Below are 21,753 nucleotides of genomic sequence, written 5' to 3' on the forward strand. Positions count from 1 at the left end.
TTCACAGAGAACTGTCAGAGCTCATTAGTGTAGTCTTTGGGCTGGAAAATGTCTGTCCATAGGGATTCATTATAAACAACCTGCTCTAGCGACTCCTGCAATGCACTGCTGAAACGAGAGGTCCATTTCCTCATATTTCCTCACATCTTCATCTTCTCTCTGTGGTTCAAATTGGGCAGGTGAAGTCTTTTTTTAATTTAAATTTTATTTCACCTTTATTTAACCAGGTAAGCTAGTTGAGAACAAGTTCTGAAGCCTTAGCTTTGTTCGTTAGCGTTCTTTTGGTTCCTCTAATTCTCTGTGGAGTTGATACTGGTGAATCTGGCATTAAACACTCAAGACCACATGATTTACATAGCATTAATAATATATATTTATATACACGTCAATAGATTTTCTGGAAGCTTTGCAAGACATGTTTATTGCAACCGTTTTGGTGGCTGCTGCTGTGTTTTAGGCAGTTGTCTCACCCTGAGGAAACTGCTATGCTGTTTTGTCTCTCTGTCTGGGATTGTTTTGTTGTGTCTGGTGGTTTTATCTCGTGTTATTGGTTGCCTGTCTTGCAGTGGTTGTGTTGTTTTGTGTGTGTGGTGATTTAACAGCAGCTGTGTGGCTTTGCTGTTGTGTTTTTTGTTGTTTTGCCGTTTTGATTGTATCAATCTGTCTCTCTCTCTCTATCTCACAGGCCCGTACCCCCCGTGTGATCCGGCCCAACCCCAACCAGCCGGCTCTAGCCGACCAGGCCAGCAGAGTATCCTTTGCCTCGGCTGAGAGTCTGGAAACCATGTCTGAGGCTGAAGTTCCCCTCGGGTTCAACCGCATGAACCGTCTCCGCCAGAGCCTGCCCCTGGCGCGCTCATCCAGCCAGGCCAAGCTCCGCGCGCCAGGTCTGAACAACCACGGTCATATCAGGGTCATTTCACGGTCATATTAACCACAGTCGTAGCAACCATCTGTGCCATCTTTGTGGTTGCAGATACGCCAGCTCTCAAGGGAGTTCTATTCGTATTCATCAGAGGCATTAGGATCACGTTCTCAATATTTGGCTAATTGCAGATCTAAGTGTGTACGTGGTTCTATTTCGAATGAGTCACAAATTCATTTTGAAAAAGCCCCGGCATACAGGTGAGATTGTTATCTCTGTCGTCTGTCCTGTGTGTAGAAGATCAGTGTGTGAGTGTTCGCGTGAACAATCAGCTCCCAAATTATTGTCACCCTTGACAAAGATGAGCAAAATATACTGCATAAAATTAATTAAATTGTATATTTTGTATAAATATATTATATGTATTGTATGCTGAGAAAAATTGGGAAATTATATTATTTGATACTAATAATAATTGCTCAGAGAAAGATATTTGTTGAACAAGTAATATAGTTTTTTCTCTAAAAGATAACGGTAGAAGTTATTGTCACCCCTCTTTTCACTACCTTTCAATACCTCACTTTGCAAGGATAATGGCACTGAGCCTTCAAAAAAAAATTGAGACGTGATTGGAGAACACATTGGGAGGGATCTTAGAACATTCACCCATACAGAATCTTTCCAGATCTTTGATATCCTTCGTCTGCGCTTATGGACTGCCCTCTTCAATTCAAACCACACGTTTTCAATGTGTATCAATTCCCGGAGACTGAGATGGCAAAAGGTTGATTTTGTGGTCAATTAGTCATTTATTTGTGGATTTTGATGTGTGCTTGGGTTTATTTTCTTGCTGGAAGATCCACTTGCGGCAAAGTTTCAGCCTTATGGCAGAGGCAACCAGGTTTTTGTCTAAAATGTCCTTGTACTGGGTAAAGTTCTTGATGCCATTAACCTTAAGAAGGGCACCAGGACCAGTGGAAGCAAAATAGCCCCATAACATCAAAGATCCACCACAATATTTTACAGTAAATGTCATTCGAAAAGTATTAAGACCCCTTCACTTTTCCCACATTTTGTTACGTTAATGCCTTATTCTAAATAGATTAAATCAATCTACAAACAATACCCAATAATAACAAAGAAAAAACTGGTTTTTGGACATGTTGGCAGATTTATACAAATTTATAAAATATAAATATCACATTTACATAAGTATTCAGACTCTTTACTCAGTACTTTGTTCGCGCACCTTTGACAGTGATTACAGCCTCAAGTCTTCTTGGGTATGACGCTACAAGCTTGGCACACCTCAATTTGGGGAGTTTCTCCCATTATTCTCTAGAGATCCTTTCAAACTCTGTCAAGTTGGATGAGGAGTGTCGCTGCACAGCTATTTTCAGGTATCTCCAGAGATGTTCGATCGGATTCAAGTCCGGGCTCTGGCTGAGCCACTCAAGGACATTGAGGTTTGTCCCAAAGCCAATCCAGCGTTGTCTTGGCTGTGTGCTTAGGTTTGTTGTCTTGTTTGAAGGTGAACTTTTGCCCCAGTCTGAGGTACTGAGTGCTCTGGAGCAGGTTTTCATCAAGGATCTCTCTGTACTTTGCTCCATTCATCTTTCCCTCGATCCTGACTAGTCTCCCAGTCCCTGCTGCTGAAAAACATTCCCACAGCATGATGCTGAAACCAACATGCTTCACCATAGGGATTGTGTTGACCAGGTGATGAGCGGTGCCTGGTTTCCTCCACACGTGACGCTTGGCATTCAGGCCAAAGAGTTCAATCTTGGTTATATCAGACCAGAGAATCCTTTTGGCAAACTCCAAGCAGGCTGTCATTTGCCTTTTCTGATGACTGGCTTCTGTCTGCCACTCTACCATAAAGGCCTGATTGGTGGAGTGCTGCAGAGATGGATATCCTTCTGGAAGGTTCTCCCGTCTCCACAGAGGAGCTGTGGACCTTTGTCAGAGTGACCATCGGGTTCTTGGTTAACTCCCTGACCAAGGCCCTTCTTCACCGATTGCTTAGTTTGGCCGGGCGGCCAGCTCTAGGAATAGTCTTGGTGGTTCCAAACTTCTTCCATGTAAGAATGATGGAGGACACTGTGTTCTTGGGGACCTTCAATGCCGCAGACATTTTTCTGTGCATTGACACAATTCTGTCTCGGAGCACTACGGACAATTCCTTTGACCTCATGGCTTGGTTTTTGCTCTGACATGCACTGTCGGACCTTATACGAACCGGTGTGTGCCTTTCCAAATCATGTCCAGTCAATTGAATTTACCACAGGTGGACTCCAATCAAGTTGTAGAAACATCTTAAGGACGATCAATGGAAACAGGATGCACCTGAGCTCCATTTTTTGTCTCATAGCAAAGGGTCTGAATACTTATGTAAATAGGGTATTTCTGTTCCTTGCTAACATTTCTAAAAACCTCTTTTCGCTTTGTCATTATGGAGTATTGTGTGTAGATCGATGACAAAAAATATTAATTTAATCCCTTTTAGAATGAGCTGTAACGTAAGAAAAAGTGGAAAAAGTGAAGGTGTCTGAATACTTTCCCAATGCACTGTATGTGCTTCTTTTCTGCATGTGCATATTGTTTCTACAGATGTGCGTGGCCAAAGAGTTCTATTTTCATGTCATCCAACAAATGCAAACCCCTGGAGTTTGGTAAACGGCGTTGGCACTTGGATTGAAAAAGGTGCTATGGTCAGACGACTAGAAAATATGCAGTAGCTGTTTGGCCATGCACATGCCATGGGTTTTGCTTCGAAAGAAAGATGCATATGCAGAAAAGAACCCCATACCAACTGTAACAAATTCCTACTGTAAAATATGGTGGTGGATCTTTGATGTTATGGGGTTATTTTGCTGCCACTGGTCCTAGGGCCCTTGTTACGGTCAACGGCATCATGAACTTTACCCAGTACAAGGACATCTTCGCCAAAAATGTTGGACCTGACTGTACAGCATGTGCATGTGTTTGTTGAGTCATTACAGTCAATTGACACTCCTCTCCCCTCTCCTCTCCTCCTGCCTCCCTTCATCTGCCTCCCCCTGCCTCCCCCTTAGGCATTCTCTTCCTCCAGCTGGGGGAGGAGATGAGGAGGGTGCACCTGACCCATGAACTGACCAGCCTGGAGACCCTGAGGGCCCTCATCGTCCACATGTTCCCCCAGAGGCTCACCATGGCAATGCTCAGGTGGTTTTATCACACTCTACTAGAATGCTCTGTTATAAAGGCTACATAACACTCTCATAACAATTTACATTACAAAAAAAAAATACTTTTTCTAATATAATATCAGATTCATTAGCTGATAAGATGCAGATGAACCATATGAATTGATTTTTTTTAAAATATTTTTTATTATGTAATTAAATTGTAAACGAAAGGTAATGTAGAGGTCAAATGCTCAGGTGTCAATGCCCGTGTTCAGGTGCCCCAGCACGGCCCTGCTCATCAAGGATGAGGCCCGTAACGTCTTCTATGAGCTGGAGGACCCCCGAGACGTCCAGGACCGCTGTGTCATCAAGATCTACTGCAAGGAGACTGTCTACGGCACCTACCCCAGTCACCACAACCCACACCTGGCCAACGGAGACCTCCGGGTGAGAGTAGAATGGGGGTATTTGTGTCTGTCTGTCAGTCAGTCTCTCTGTCTCTCCATCTGTATGTGTGGGCGTTGCTCGCCATCAGGAGCGGTGGTCACTAAAGCTCTCTACAGAATTGAGTACAAATACTGAGCCAAGTAGTCCTTTGCCCTAAATACCATTATATTTGTCGCTACTCATGCTGTTCTGACATTGATAGGATGTTGTTTACAAATGGAAAAAAAGGATAGTCATTATGTAACCTACTGGAGCACAAATTAAACTCAGCCAGTCTCTAGTCCGCATGAACAAGCAATATGCTAGTACAATAGTAGCACCACTGTTGCTGTTTTTGAATCCATGCCAAGCTGTTTCCCTCCAAGGCAAAAAAAAGTCTGTTTGCTGACTGATAATGTTGTGTAATGTTGTACATACACAGCTGTTCTCAAATGGTGGGTCGGCTAGAGACACGGCTCTGTGTATGTAACGGGACACCACAAAGTGTGATTTGAGAACTGCAAGTTCCTCAGTGTCCACATCACTAAGGACCTGTCGTGATCCAAACACACCAACACAGTCGTGAAGAGGGTACGACAACGCCTCTTCAATCTCAGGAGGTTAAAAAGATTCGTCATGTGCCCTCTCAGATCCTCAAAAAGTTCTACAGCTGCACCGTTGAGAGCATCTTGACTGGCTGCATCACCGCTTGGTATGGCAACTGCTCGGCGTCCGATCTCAAGTCGCTACACAGGGTGGTGAGTACGGCCTAGTACATCACTGGGGCTGAACTCCCCGCCATCCGGGACCTCAATACCAGGCGGTGTCAGCGGAAGGCCATAAAAATGTCAGAAGACTCCAGGCGCCCAAGTCATAGACTGTTCTCTCTGCTACCGCATGGCAAGCGGTACCGGAGCACCAAGTCTGTGACCAAAAGGCACCTGAACAGCTTCTTCTAAGACTGCTGAACAGTTAATCAAATGGATACCCGGACTATTTACTTTGACCCCCTTTATTGTTCTTTCTTTATCTTAATTGTTTTGCGCTGACTCCCTTGCACTGGCTCTATGCACATTCACTAGACTCTACCCACACAACCAGCTCGAACCACTGCACATTGACTAGGTACTGGTGCTCCTTGTAAATTGCCTCGTTATTGTTTATATTGTGTTACTATTTCCTTTTTTATTTAGCAAAAGTACTATTATTTGTCTTACTTTTTAACTGCACTGTTGGGAATGGGATTATTAGTAAGCATTTCAGTGTATAGTTTACACCTGTTGTATTCGGTGCATGTGACCAATAACATTTGATTTGCTTTGGGTTTTGGTGGACGACAACTCAAATACCGTAGATTGGGAAACGTTGGCGTACACAGTATAGAACTGGCATTGTGTCACTCTAGACAGGGATGAAAAGAAGGAGAAAATAAGACGATAGAAAGTGAGAATATGAGAGGGGGAAGAGAGGGGAGAGAAAGAGAGAGATTTTTCCACTTCTGCCACTTCCACTCATGTCAATCAACCACCCTAGGGGGCCCTTGTGCATGTGCGTCTGTGTAGTGTGTGTGTTTGTGTGTGTTTGTGTGTGTGTGTGTGTGTGTGTGTGCGTGCGTGCGTGCGTGCGTGTGTGTGAGAATTGCAGCTGCCCTGTGTGTTTTGGAGGTCAAATATCGCATCTCCCCCGAGATTTACTTTGCAACCACCCTTACGCACAATACAGCTCACCACAACTCAGCTCCGAATTTTCCCTCCACTCAGCTCTGAATTCTCCCTTGCGTTTCATGGCTTTATCAAGCGACTTGGTTTACCTTGGGTTTTATGTGCTGGAGGATAGGAGGAATCTGAGAGATAGGAGCTCCGGTACAGAGGTGAGTAAAGGGGACATTAGCCAGCCGAGCAGAGATTACTATCTGATTGCAGACGGTAAACCATGACTGAGGACCACCGAGTAGCACTGCACTGAGACAGGGAGGATGGAAGGACAAATGGATGGATGGCATGGCTTAGTGGAGATTGATTGGCATGTTGGTTATGAGGTGACAGGCTAGAGGAGTGGGAGGAGATATAGCGACAATGTGATCTGCTTTGATCTATGACGGACATTCTGTATGACAGTGGGGCTTGGGGATCTAGTGTGAGATGTGGTGGTGGTCAGCCCCTGCCTAGTCGCTCACATCTAGTGGGATTATTTTCCTGTAGATATGGAGGCAGTTGCTAAGATACAGGATGGAGATGGTGGAGATGAAGGCGCTCCAGTCATTACTCCAGTGTGTGTGTAGAATCCATTGGGGGTTGTATTGTCAGGGAGGTTATTATACAGCAGGTATATACACTCAGTTGCCAGTTTATTAGGTACACCCATCTAGTACCAAGTCAGACACCCCTTTGCCTCCAGAACAGCCTTAATTCTTCGGGAATGGAAACGTTTCTCAATTGGTATCAAGTTACCTAACGTGTGCCATGAAAACATTCCCCACACCAATACACAACACCCACCAGCCTGTACCATTGACATCAGGCATAATGGGGCCATGGACTCATACTGCTTACGCCAAATCCTGACTCTGCCATCAGCATGACGCAACAGGAACCGGGATTCATCGGACCAGACAATGTTTTTCCACTCCTCAATTGTCCAGCGTTGGTGATCGCGTGCCCACTGGAGCCGCTTCGTCTTGTTTTTAGCTGATAGTAGTGGAACCTGGTGTGGTTGTCTGCTGCAATAGCCCATCCATGACAAGGACTGACGAGCTGTTTGTGGCCCGCCTGTTAGCGTGCACGATTCTTGCCGTTCTTCTTCCACCTCTCTCCTCAACGAGCTGTTTTCACCCACAGGACTGCCGCTGACTGGATGTTTTCTGTTTGTCTAATCATTCTCGATAAACCCTAGACAATGTCATGCGTGAAAAGCCCAGGAGGCCGGTCTTTGATGAGCAATCTTTGAATCACCTGTAATATTGTGTGGTATCTGCTCTATTGTACTCTATTCTGTTGTACCTTAACCTGTTCTATTCTATTCTACATCACTCTGTTCTGCTTCTGCTCTATTCTGCTCTATTCTCTTCTTTTCCACTCTATTCTATCGTGAATGTTGCTGTTTATTTCTATCCGTCCTCTCTTCCTCTGGTGACAGAGGGATATGGTGTACACGCCCCAGCAGGATTCCCCGCCCAACCGTCGCCTCAGCAACACCCCTGCCTCCTCCGCCTCTGCCCCCTCCGGCTCGCCGTCCCGCATCCGTCTCCTCTACAGTGGGGGCCGCCCATCCTCTTACGCTGGGCAACCTCACCCCCAGCATCATCCCCAAACCCACTCTCTCCCCCACCCCCACCATTCCTCGCCAGGTGGCCAGAGTGCGGCCCACCACCAGCATCACCCCCAGCAGCTCCACCACCAGCCCCAGCTACAGCACCACGCCCAGGCAGGTTTCTCCCCCAGTGCCATCCTGGAGCGTAGGGATGTTAAGCCCGATGAGGAGGTCCATGGCACTGGCTCCAGGAGCATGGTGCTCCTGCGGGGCGATGCAGGGGGGATCTATGCCGACCCCTATTCCCTGGGCCAGGAAGGAGGCCGCCTCAGCCTGGCGGGCCCCCACTCATCTCTACCCCCGAGAGGGGACGCCTACGGCTCTCTCTACCGGCGTGGAGGAGGCGGAGGGGGCGGAGGAGGGTTGGGACCCGGATCCGTGCGCTCCCTCACTTCCTACTCGGCGGCGGCGCTGCAAGGAGAGCTGATGGACAGTGGCGTCCTCTACAGGCCTGGAGGCCCACTGTATAATGATGCAGCCTACGCCGCGTCCATGTTGGCCATGGGCTTCCGGGTGCCACCCCCCTCGTCTCCGCAGAAAATCCCCGACATGAGGGACTCGTATTCAGGCACCATGCCCGGCCGGGGCTCCCCTGGGAGGCAGACCCTGCGGAGGGACTCAGTATCCTCCTCCATGTTCGGGGAGAGTCCCAAAGCTAGGGGTCAGGGGTCAGGGTTGGGGTCTGATCAGCTGTGCTTAATGGCTGGACCTGGAGGGGAGGGCGGTGGTTTCAGTTCAGCACCAGGTTTCAGTTCACCTCTACCAGGCAATGAGACAGAGACCAGGTAAGAGTGCCAGTGTGTGTGTGTCTGGTGTGTGTGGTGTGTGCATGTACGTTTTATGTGTCTGTGATGGGTATTTGTGTGTATCTAAACTGACTCATACCCTATGTTTGTCATTGCAAAAGGGGGCGCATGGAGGCCATGGAGAAACAGATAGCCAGTCTGACTGGTCTACTGCAGACTGTTCTGACCAGGGGACCAGAGGCCGAGAGCCCGTGAGACACACACGCAAGCATGCACACACGAACACACACAGGCGCACATGTAACGGTGGGGGACAGTGGAGGAAGCTAAACTGTTAGCAGCACACTGACGTCCGTTTCACTGGTGCCGTGACCTGGATTGGCAGTTGGGCTCAGCTCAACGGCCGGGTCTCGCTTTTGCTGCATAGCGAGTTTAGAAGGGGTGAGTGTAACGCAGTTAAGAACGTTCCCGTAAGCTCACTCCACAGCTAGATGTGGAGCTATCAAATTAGATAGTTTTCAAACGCTCAAACGGTTAGTACGTTGGCAAGGAGGACTGTCGTGTGTTGCGAAGCAGAGGATCAATGTTTAAAGCCCGGTATGGGGGGACAGACAGTGGAGGAAGATATACTGTTAGCATCACACTGACGTCCGTTGCACACACACACACACACACACACACACACACACACACACACACACACACACACACACACACACACACACACACACACACACAGCACATACTGTACATTCAGCACATCCAGTACATCCAGTACATCCAGTACATCCAGTACATCCAGTACATTCAGTACAGACAGTACATTCAGTACATTCAGTACATACAGTACATTCAGTACATACAGTACATACAGTACATTCAGTACAATCAGTACATTCAGTACATACAGTACATTCAGTACAGACAGTACATTCAGTACATTCAGTACATACAGTACATTCAGTACATTCAGTACATACAGTACATTCAGTGCATTCAGTACATTCAGCACATTCAGCACATACAGTACATACAGTACATACAGTACAGACAGTACATTCAGTACATACAGTACATTCAGTACATTCAGCACATTCAGCACATACAGTACATACAGTACATTCAGTACATACAGTACATTCAGTACATTCAGTACATACAGTACATTCAGTACATTCAGTACATACAGTACATTCAGTGCATTCAGTACATTCAGCACATTCAGCACATACAGTACATACAGTACATACAGTACAGACAGTACATTCAGTACATACAGTACATTCAGTACATTCAGCACATTCAGCACATACAGTACATACAGTACATTCAGTACATACAGTACATTCAGTACATTCAGTACATACAGTACATTCAGTACATTCAGCACATTCAGTACATTCAGTACATACAGTACATACAGCACATTCAGCACATTCAGCACATACAGCACATACAGTACATTCAGTACATACAGTACATACAGTACATTCAGTACATACAGTACATACAGTACAGACAGTACAGACAGTACATACAGTACATACAGTACATACAGTACATACTGTACATTCAGCACATACAGTACATACAGTACATTCAGTACATACAGTACATTCAGTACATTCAGTACATCCAGTACATCCAGTACATCCAGTACATTCAGTACAGACAGTACATTCAGTACATTCAGTACATACAGTACATTCAGTACATACAGTACATACAGTACATTCAGTACAATCAGTACATTCAGTACATACAGTACATTCAGTACAGACAGTACATTCAGTACATTCAGTACATACAGTACATTCAGTACATTCAGTACATACAGTACATTCAGTGCATTCAGTACATTCAGCACATTCAGCACATACAGTACATACAGTACATACAGTACAGACAGTACATTCAGTACATACAGTACATTCAGTACATTCAGCACATTCAGCACATACAGTACATACAGTACATTCAGTACATACAGTACATTCAGTACATACAGTACATACAGTACATTCAGTACATTCAGCACATTCAGTACATTCAGTACATACAGTACATACAGCACATTCAGCACATTCAGCACATACAGCACATACAGTACATTCAGTACATACAGTACATACAGTACATTCAGTACATACAGTACATACAGTACAGACAGTACAGACAGTACATACAGTACATACAGTACATACAGTACATACTGTACATTCAGCACATACAGTACATACAGTACATTCAGTACATACAGTACATTCAGTACATTCAGTACAGACAGTACATTCAGTACATACAGTACATTCAGTACATACAGTACATACAGTACATTCAGCACATTCAGCACATTCAGTACCTACAGTACATTCAGTACATACAGTACAGACAGTACAGACAGTACATACAGTACATTCAGTACATACAGTACATTCAGTACATTCAGTACATACAGTACATTCAGTACATACAGTACACACGGAGTGGGGACCTAAAGTTATTTTGTCTTTCCCAGGGACAAGATTGAGACGGCCAATTACTGCTCTGAGACAGACAGTAAGTATCAATCAGGGATACCTGAAAACAAATATACATTGACTTTTCACTGTGTCCCATTGACTTGGCAATATAAAGAGTAAGGGTTAGGGTTGCAGAGCATTGCAGTATAAAGAGTAAGGGTTGCAGAGCATTGCAGTATAAAGAGTAAGGGTTAGGGTTGCAGAGCATTGCAATATAAATAACATGATCCATTGCGTAGCATTGTAAATGTTCTGTAGCTGAGCTGCTTACCGTATGTGTATTACTCACGTGTGACCAATGTGCATGAAGAACCATCAAGTGTGTGTTTGCTTATGCCATGCTTCTTGTGCCTTATTTTAGCTGGACGGTTAAAAAACAAGAAAGGTATCTTGTCCGAAGTCCTCATCCTCTTTTCCCTGTGTGTCTCAATTACAGACTGCTTCCCTTATAGTTGGCGTCTCTCGTTTGATGCACTTTGACTTTTTGTGCGGATTCTGTCTTGATTCTCTTGTTCTTTATGTCTGCGTTCAGTGTCTGGATTCAGGACTGGGCTCAGAATATGTTTCCCAATCCCTAGTGTTCATGCTGGAATGTTATTTCGCTCGTCTTGTTATCATCGGTAATGGTATGGTTAGGTTACTTTGTGGGTAGATCAAGACTTATTTCTATTCCTGATACCGCTCACACAGACCTGCAAAACAACGGTTAATTGCAGGAAGTCGTCTGTGTGAAAGGGGATTTTGTGCTGTCAGATGAAAATAGGCCATTCACTTCTTTATCTACGCCCATTCCAGACAGGTATTAGAAGGTCGGCTTTAGTTAGACAATGAACCTAGAAATGCACAGTAACTGTCACATGCCCTCCCCCAGAACAAGGTGTTCTTCTACAATGAGTTGTGCCAAGCTCCAATTTCTCTGTCTCCCAGTGCAAGTTAGAGATCTCACAGGAAGTCAGTTGAGCAGCATACTGCCGTACGTCTGCTCCTCAGTTCAAATTGTCACATTCTTTTTTTACGACCTTGTGTTTTAACCATCTCCTCTGAAAGAATAGTTCACCGAAATTACAAAAACAATTTGACGTTTCTTTGCCTGGCATGTTATCAATGCTAATGGGCTATTTTCAAAGCAATTCAGGTATTTCCCATGTCAAGCAATAAGAGTTAGTTCGGCTGAACTCTGAAGTTTGTGAGTGACTTAGTCTTTATTTTGTTATGCATGAGAAAACGTGCCTGAGAAATTGCCATATAGCAAAGCTATATGTTCATTGTCATTTCAATGGACCATTGTGCCATTTCAACCCCAAGCGTCAAAGACTTTATCGCTCGGGCTTGTTGTGGATGCTCTGTTGTTGCCCCTGGAATTTAAATGTATGTAAAGAAATACAGCTTCGGATATGGCTCTGTGTGTCCTTAAAACCTTCCCCATTCTGTCAATCACCATTGCACCTGTGAATAATCCTGTCGTCCCTCCCCACTTTACGATGGATGATATAATTGGCTACAGTGACAGTAGAATGCACCGTCGTGAGACCCTAATCCTACTTTCTGATTGGCCAGCCCTGACACCGTCGGCTCCGTTGGCCCTGATGCCGCCACCACTCGTCGGGTCCTCCCAGCCACTGACGGTGTCGCGGCTGCAGATGCAGATCCACCTGCATGGCCTGCAGCAGAACACCAGCGAGCTGCGCAAACAACTGTCCCAGCTGCGCAACATCCAGGTGAGCACCAGAGAGCAGTGTGGCCGTGTACACACACACACACACACACACACACACACACACACACACACACACACACACACACACACACACACACACACACACACACACACACACACACACACACACACACACACACACACACATTTCTCAAGGCACTGTTTGTTTTTACATGTGTTTATGTATCAATCACTTCTCTTGCTCGTATCACTGCTCTTTAGTAAGCTTTACGTATCGGCGTCAAGGCCTTCGTCAGAGCTTTGTGTGTGACGACTGGACTTTGTGCTTGCTTTGACTTATGCTTGTTTGATGTATTGTCTAAGTGTGTGTATGTCCCAATAACATGTATTTGAGTCTGTCGATGTCTCCCCTCCCAGTTGGAGAACCAGGACTCAGTACAGTCCCTGCTGAGGCAGACCGAGTCGGAGCTGAGCCTTATGATGCTGGATGCCATGCGGACCCAGGAGGACCCTTTGCAGAGGCAGCGCCTCCTAGTGGAGGAGGAGAGACTCAAGTACCTCAACCAGGAAGAGCTGCTCATCCAGCAACTGCAGTGAGTTTAGCCTTTAATTCAGGGTCTCTAACTCAAGATAGGGTCAGTGTGAATGAAGAAATAGTGCAAACTGCTCAGATAGAAAAAAAGATGGTGTGTTTGAGCTGGAACCGTGTAGTGCCTGCGTACTTGGTGGCCACTTTGTTGTTATGCTATACTGATGTCATTTTTTGGTGTCCAAAGTGATCTGGAGAAGTCAGTGGAGGAACTGCAGAGGAACTCGTCAGTCAACCACGGCCTGGTGACTGAGCAGGAAGTGGAGCAGAAGAGTATGGAGCTAAGGTCTTTGGGAGAGACCCTCACAGAGCTCAAGAGTAAGCATACAGTACCAGTCAAAAAATTAGATACATACTCATTCCAATGTTTTTCTTTATTTTTTTACAATTTTCTACACTGTAGAATAAAAGTGAAGATATCAAAACTATGAAATAGCACAAATGGAATCATGTAGTAACCACAAAGTGTTAAACAAATAAAAACATATTTTGTATTTGAGATTCTTCAAAGTAGCCACCCTTTGCATTGATGACAGCTTTGCAGACTCTTGGCATTCTCTCAACCAGGTTCATGAGGTAGTCACCTGGAATGCATTTCAATTAAAAGGAGTGCCTTCTTATAAGTGAATTTGTGGAATTTCTTTCCTTATGCATTTAAAGCAATCAGTTGTGTTGTGACATGGTAGGGGTGGTATACAGAAGATAGCATTATTTGGTAAAAGACCAAGCCCATATTATGGCACGAACAACTCAAATAAGCAAAGAGAAACGACAGTCCATCATTACTTTAAGACATGAAGGTCAGTCAATCTGGAACATTTCAAGAACTTTGAAAGTTTCTTCAAGCAGATTAGGGGAACGGATGATCGCCGCATGTGTGGTTCCCACCGTGAAGCATGAAGGAGGAGGTGTGATGGTGACACTATCTGTGATTTATTTAGAATTCAAGGCACACTTAACCAGCATGGCTACCACAGCATTCTGCAGCAATACGCCATCCCATCTGGTTTGCACTTAGTGGGACTATCATTTGTTTTTCAACAGGACAATGACCCAACACACCTCCAGGCTGTGTAAGGGCTATTTGACCAAAAAGGATAGTGATGGAGTGCTGCATCAGATGACCTGGCCTCCACAATCACCCGACCTCAACCCAATTGAGATGGTTTGGGATGAGTCAGACGGCAGAGTGAAGGAACAGCAGACAATAAGTGCTCAGCAAATGTGGGAACTCCTTCAAGACTGTTGGAAAAGCATTCCTCACGAAGCTGGTTGATAGAATGCCAAGATTGTGCAAAGCTGTCATCAAGGCAAAGGGTGGCTACTTTGAAGAATCTCAAATATAAATTATGTTTTGATTTGTTTAACACTTTTTCGGTTACTACATGATTCCATATGTGTTATTTCATAGGTTTGATGTCTTCACTATTATTCTACAATGTAGAAAATAGTAAAAATAAAGAAAAACCCTTGAATGAGAAGGTGTGCCCAAACTTTTGACTGGTACTGTAGTATATGGGCGTTAACGACACAGGAAGATGCAACAATGAGGCAATTAGCTGTGTGAAAGCCTGCTACGTTTGGATGGAATAAAATTGACCCCTCGTATAGAATTGACCTTTCTAGATAATTGCAATCTGTCACATCGTGTTAATGGTGTCAGTGATTAGGCAGGTGAACGCCCATAATAGGAGTGTCTGATTCAGGAAGATGTGCTCCCACATGCAGATGTTCACGTGTAGCATCATGGCTAAACACCACACAGTAGAACGAGATGCTTGTTTAACAACTGATGTGATACCAGATTTGTTGTGCACCTAAATTACCCTGAAATCACTTCCCCCACGCCGTAGGGGGCAGAGAGTACAGCGAGCCCCGGCAGAGAGCATGACAGGAGACACAAAGACACTGCATGACTGTTTTACAAACAAGCTTGGATATAGCCTCCTTCCCTCTCTCGTTGATTTAATTATGCTTATTTCCTCTCTCTCTCTCTCTCCCTCTCTCCCTCCCTCCCTCCCTCTCTCCCTCCCTCCCTCCCTCCCTCCCTCCCTCCCTCCCTCCCTCCCTCCCTCCCTCCCTCCCTCTCTCCCTCCCTCCCTCCCTCCCTCCCTCCCTCCCTCCAGACCAGTTCCCCAGTCTGCAGAGTAAGATGCGCGTGGTGTTGAGGGTGGAAGTGGAGGCTGTGAAGTTCCTGAAGGAGGAGCCACACAGACTGGACTCACTGCTGAAACGCTGTAACACCATGACCGACACACTGACCACACTACGCAGGTATGGTTTAACACATCACAGCACAATATACGCTATATACACCTTGTTGTTAAATTGTTATAACCGGTTGTTACGAGGGCCCCATTCAACTGGTGACTTGGTTTTCAAGGTAAACGTGTTGCAGCAGATGAAAAATGATTATTTTTTGACTGATCCCGGAAAACTGATCACCAGAATAGATGCAATAGGGCCCTGATACTGCTGTGTGTTGTTAGTGTATTGTATGCCACCTGTATGTACAGGAAAGTGACCGAGGGCCTGTGGAAAGGCCAGAATGACATCTCCAGCCAGTCAGCCAAGCGAACTGAGCACACAGGAAAGAGCTTGGACCTCGACATACTGACCAGTCCACCGCTCAGCCTCAATGACCTGGGTGGTAGTGCCAGCCTTGCCAACTGGATGCCCGTATCAGGCAGTGACCCAGACGCTTCGGGAACTGAGCAGGACCCCCACCCTACGGCCAGCTACAGAAGCCGGGTCCTGGACGAGCTGCCAAGCCGCCGCGGTGTTGGCAAATCAGTGTCTGCGGAGGTCAGACTGGTACGGAAAACCGCTCCTCTATTTTGATATTCTATACAATCCCCCTCACAATGCTAAATGTACATTTTTACTGGGGAATCGGTACATTTACCAGTGTGACCATTTCCCTGGAAATGTATAGATGTTCTGATTTGACAAATTTTCCCTATCATGTACAGTATATCCGTGTACATTGCTGCAATATATTTCCAATATACAGTATTTGGGTTGACAAATATATGTGTTTGTATAGGCTGCAGAGCGGGACTGGGAGGAGAAGCGAGCAAGTCTGACCCAGTTTAGTGCCCAGGACATCAACCGTCTGCTGGAGGAGACCCAGGCTGAGCTGATGAAGGCCATCCCAGACCTAGACTTTGCTGCCAGGCAGATTAACAAGCCTGCTGTGCCCCCCAAACCCCACCCCAAACCTCAGTTTACCACCCCCATCACTACCACCACCACCACCTCCACCACCACTAGCACAACCACCACTACCAGTACTGAGCACCAGCCCAACATGGTGCAGGTCACTGCCCAGAAGCTGGAGGGGGGCTCACGTTGCGGATCTGGTGAGACTGAATACCACGTTACATTGTTTGTGTTTTAGTTATGACTGAGCTGCCCTATAAAGATATATTATTGTGTGTTTTAGCAGAGCTGACCGTTACCAGGTATCGCACTGAGAAACCCTCTAAGTCTCCGCCTCCACCCCCTCCTCGCCGCAGCTTCCCATCAGCCCATGGGCTCACCACCAATAGCACCGGAGAAGTGATCGTCACCACCAAGAAGGTACAGTAAGAGAGAGAGACGGCTGAGCAAGAAATAACTGCAAAGCATGAAAGTACACATTAATGTTTTTGAAGATACTTTTGAGATAGACTATTTGGATGTATGGATGTTCTAAAGATCTGTCACACACTGTAGACATGTCGGCCAACCCTGTTTTGTTTTTATAAGAAGCTGGAGCCAGAAGACGGAGAGGCTCCGAAGACTCTGGTCAAGCTGAGAAGGACACCGTCTGACACCCCCCGCCCCACCTCCACTCCCCCCGTCATCGCCGCCTCGGCGATTAAAGACGAGGACGACGAAAAGAGGATCATTGCTGAACTAGAGGTCGGCGTCCCTTTGTTCCCTGATGTAATTTACAGCGTGTTACGCTGGTGCTAAATTGAATACCTCGAGTAGCTGCATACGAAATGTATAAGAATATGACGTGCGGTGTGTATTTTGTTTGTTGCAGTCGATGTTCGGTGTGCCTTAGCAATGTGATAACGTTGTCTCTGCGACCCTTTCCCACACGACACCACTCACCACCCACCACACACCACCTGACAGATATTTCAGCGAACCACTGTCAAAGTGTCCCCTCCCCGCTCACTGCCCAGCACGCTACCGAGGCCTACCCCTGCAGCCCGTACCCTTCCTTGCGCCTCAGGCTTCCTGGGAAGAAAGGTAAACCTTAAGCCCCCCCACCCAATGCCCACTTTCTTTTGCAGTGCCTGCGGCCCTACTGTCTCCTGTCCTCTTCCCCCAGCTTCAGTCACTGCTGTTCCACTGCACTTGTTTCTTCGAGGGCCACTAACATGCCTGTTGATCATGGAGATTCTCCTCTAATTCTGCTTGATGCAGAAGTTCTCTGGGCTGAAAACACGGCATAGTGCTTATCTTGTCGGATTCGACTACCAAACATATACTGTCTAACTCCATTCACTCTAACTCCCCTGTCTCACTTTGCTAATGACACTCCCCCCCCCCCCCCCCCTGCTAATTCCACTGACTGCATTCTACATTCTGATCTGCATTCAGTATTCTAACTAAGCTGTGCTCTAATTCTCTAACAAACTAACTGTTATGAGGACTGACAGTCCCACATTTCTGGCGTGCATATTGGAATGACATGTATACTGCATGGAGTGTGTTAAGGTGGAATAACGTATTTCAATTCAAGGTTTGCTGACAGACTAAGGCAAGTGTCAGTGCTCTCTTACTGCTCAAATGACACATTTATCTCTGTAAAGGTCTCGTTTTATCGCTCCCAGATCAAAACAAGACACATCTCACTAGGGAAGCTGTCAAAACAGAGGTGGTACAACCGCTTTCAGGTTAACAGAATTGATCTGCTGGATTTGGACCAGCTTTCAAAACACAAACCCTTACATGGCAAAACTGATCAGCACCAGTGAGACTGTCTGCGCCCAAAATGAAATTCTATTTCCTATATTGTGCACTGCTTAGGGCTCTAGCCAAAATGTCATCTCAAATATGACCATAACCTTCCTCATGCTCATTGTCCTTCTGTAGAATGCAAGCAACTCACCAGGGGGATCCAAGGGAGCCCAGTCAACTGTAGCGGCTAGACTGAAGAGCCTCCAGCAAGGCAGCCTCGAGAGGCCCAAGACCAGGAAGCAGAGAGAGGACTTCCCCAAGATCCAGGGCCAGCAGCAGGTATTCCACTTCTAGAATGCCCCTCAGAGGAGTAGCCCTCTTCAGAACAGCTCTGGTGGCCTTTGACATTGACAACTGCCCCATCTCACAGCTGTCTGGGCAACTACTGGGATACAATATGTTATCAGTGGGAAATGTAAGGTGAAGAGAAAAGGGTCGGGCTCATCGGAAATCACCAATGTTGGTTGTTATATTATTTGACTTTGAGCTGTGGTTGGATCCAAAATGGATTGTGTACTGAGCGTGCTCTATCCCATTGGCTGGTATTGATGTTTTTGAGGAGGGTAAGGTCATGGAGGTATTGTGCACTTAACAAGCTAAGTGGCACCTAAACTGCACTTCTCGATTATGCCATGGAATAGTTGAACATCTCAATGCCGAACCCCTGACGTTTCACCAAGTAGATGATGGTCCTACAGTACCACGGTTGTCTGACTCCGCTTTCTTTATTTGAATCGCTGAATCATTCTGTCTCCAGCTGAGTCATTTAAACCGCAGTCCAAAAGTGAGAGGGTCAGGAGATGGAAAAGTAATACTTCTCTGAATATTTGCCCTTTTTTTCCTCATCAGAGATGAGAATATCGAAAAAGTAGGAACGACAAAGACAGACGGACAGAAATAACGAAAGGCAGAACAAAAAAGCAAAGTGCATCACACCTCCAATGTTTCTCTGGAGCAAATACAGTACCAGTCAAAGGTTTGGACACACCTGCAGTACTCATTCCAGGGTTTTTCTTTATTTGTACTATTTTCTACATTGTTGAATAATAGTGAATACATCAAAACTATGAAATTTCACATGGACTCATGTAGACACTGAAAAAGTGTAAATAAATATTTTATATTTTATATTTGAGATTCTTCAAAGTAGCCACCCTTTGCCTTGATGACAGCTTTGCGCACTCTTGGCATTCTCTCAACCAGCTTCATGAGGTTGTCACCTGGAATGCATTTCAATGAACAGGTGTGCCTTGTTAAAAGTGAATTTGTGGAATTTCTTTCCTTCTTAATGCATTTGAGCCAATCAGTTGTGTTGTGACATGGTAGGGGTGGTATACAGAAGATATCCCTATTTGGTAAAAGACCAAGTCCATATTATGGCAAAAACAGCTCAAATAAGCAAAGAGAAACGACAGTCCACCATTACTTTAAGACATGAAGGTCAGTCAATGCGGAACATTTCAAGAACTTTGAAAGTTTCTTCAAGTGCAGTCGCAAAAACCATCAAGAGCTATGATGAGACTAGCTCTCACGAGGACCGCCACAGGAAAGGAAGACCCAGAGTTACCTCTGCTGCAGAGAATAAGTTCATTAGAGTTACCAGCCTCAGAAATTGTAGCCCAAATAAATGCTTCACAGAGTTCAAGCAACAGACACATCTCAACATCAACTATTCAGAGGAGACTGCGTGAATCAGGCCTTCATGGTCAAATTGCTGCAAAGAAACCACTACTAAATGACACCAATAAGAAGAAGATACTTGCTTGGGCCAAGAAACATGAGCAATGGACATTAGACTGGTGGAAATCCTTTAGGTCTGATGAATACACATTTTAGATTAGTAGGTGAACGGATGATTTCCACATGTTTGGTTCCCACCGTGAAGCATGAAGGAGGAGGTGTGATGGTGATTTATTTAGGATTCAACGCACACTTACCCAGCATGGCTACCACAGCATTCTGCAGCGATACGCCATCCCATCTGGTTTGCGCTTAGCGGGACTATCATTTGTTTTTCAACAGGACAATGACCCAACACACCTCCAGGCTGTGTAAGAGCTATTTGACCAAGAAGGAGAGTGATGGAGTGCTGCATCAGATGACCTGGCCTCCACAATCACCCGACCTCAACCCAATTGAGATGGTTTGGGATGAGTTAGACCGCAGAGTGAAGGTAAAGCAGCCAACAAGTGCTCAGCATATGTGGGAACTCCTTCAAGACTGTTGGAAAAGCATTCCAGGTGAATCTGGTTGAGAGAATGTCAAGATTGTGCAAAGCTGTCATCAAGGCAAAGGGTGGCTACTTTGAAGAATTTGTTTAAAACTTTTTTGGTTACTACATGATTCCATATGTGTTTTTTCATAGTTCTGATGTCTTCACTTTTATTCTACAATGTAGAAAATAGTAAAATTAAAGAAAAACCCTTGAATGAGAAGGTGTGTCCAAACTTCGGACTCTGACTGAAGCCCTCCTCCCTCCTCTCTGAAGCAGCAGTCTTACATGGTTCAGCAGGCACTCCAACCCAGTAGGCTGATCTGTCCCACCTGATCTGTCCCACCTCAGCCCAAACTGTCCCTCACAAAGGACCTTCTGGCAGCTCTCAAAGTCAGGTAGAGATAACATAGAAAGCCACTCCGTTCCAGCTAGCACCTGTCCTGAGCCAGTCAACCCAATCCTCTCATTACCCTAACGGGGATAATCCACACTCCATTAGCTAACTAAGATAGAGGTCACTTCATTTGAACTCTAAGAAACAGGCCCCATGTGGTGCTCTTTAGGCTTAGGGGGTCTATTCCCAGGCTATTAGAGTTCAAAAGACTACCCGTTGGACTGAAAAACAGCCCCAAAATGTTGCCATGGTTCAACTCGCTTCGGATGGCTGGATTGATGCACTTCTACATTCATCTTGATCAGATCTGAAAGGTTTTTACCTTGTGTGGGGCAAATTAATCTCATCCACCACCAAAGCTGTAACCACATCCATTTTGGTGAAGCACAAGGTTTGCACCAGAACAAAAACCATACTTCACTCTTTGGGGTGAAAGGAGTCAGAAACCACTTGGAATCCGTGTAAAAAACATTAAAGTATCATACAAGTGCAGAAGATGACCTCCCAGAGAGGTCAGTGCGCTTCACAACAATGCCCATTAGTGAATACAGTAGTTAGCACATGGCTAACATGTTAACCTTTATTTGACACTGGAGGAATACGCACCAAGCATTAGTATTCATGTCTATTCCCAACCTGGTCTCAGAGCATTTCCTATTATTCTGTACATAAATCCGAGAACTGCATTTATTATGATATGTTACGATTTCGTATGGTAAATCAAATCAAATCAAATTGAATTGGTCTCATACACATTTTTAGCAGATGTTATTGTGGGTGTAGCAAAATGCTTATTTTCCTAGCTCCAACAGTGCAGTAATATCTAACAATACATGCAAATCTAAAAAGTAAAAAGTTGGCATGTAATTATTTGTGGATGTCC

At 45.4% G+C, this 21,753-nt stretch overlaps 1 protein-coding gene across 1 annotated transcript in view; it reads left to right on the forward strand.

The window, feature by feature from the left end:
* Window positions 1-18,555, forward strand: part of LOC120029692 (SRC kinase signaling inhibitor 1-like) — a 35,814-nt gene extending 17,259 nt beyond the window's left edge. Inside the window, exons 3-19 of the mRNA XM_038974961.1 lie at window positions 686-887; window positions 3,940-4,069; window positions 4,308-4,479; window positions 7,594-7,804; window positions 7,886-8,552; window positions 8,675-8,764; window positions 8,899-8,954; window positions 12,593-12,753; window positions 13,131-13,306; window positions 13,490-13,620; window positions 15,429-15,576; window positions 15,819-16,116; window positions 16,349-16,664; window positions 16,748-16,884; window positions 17,020-17,208; window positions 18,135-18,197; window positions 18,397-18,555. Of these exons, the coding sequence (XP_038830889.1) occupies window positions 686-887; window positions 3,940-4,069; window positions 4,308-4,479; window positions 7,594-7,804; window positions 7,886-8,552; window positions 8,675-8,764; window positions 8,899-8,954; window positions 12,593-12,753; window positions 13,131-13,306; window positions 13,490-13,620; window positions 15,429-15,576; window positions 15,819-16,116; window positions 16,349-16,664; window positions 16,748-16,884; window positions 17,020-17,208; window positions 18,135-18,197; window positions 18,397-18,555 (3,306 nt within the window). The remainder of the gene's footprint in view (window positions 1-685; window positions 888-3,939; window positions 4,070-4,307; window positions 4,480-7,593; window positions 7,805-7,885; window positions 8,553-8,674; window positions 8,765-8,898; window positions 8,955-12,592; window positions 12,754-13,130; window positions 13,307-13,489; window positions 13,621-15,428; window positions 15,577-15,818; window positions 16,117-16,348; window positions 16,665-16,747; window positions 16,885-17,019; window positions 17,209-18,134; window positions 18,198-18,396) is intronic.
* The last annotated feature ends 3,198 nt before the right edge of the window (window positions 18,556-21,753 follow it).

Source organism: Salvelinus namaycush, chromosome 35, assembly GCF_016432855.1.
Source record: "Salvelinus namaycush isolate Seneca chromosome 35, SaNama_1.0, whole genome shotgun sequence".
Classification (NCBI taxonomy): domain Eukaryota; kingdom Metazoa; phylum Chordata; class Actinopteri; order Salmoniformes; family Salmonidae; genus Salvelinus; species Salvelinus namaycush.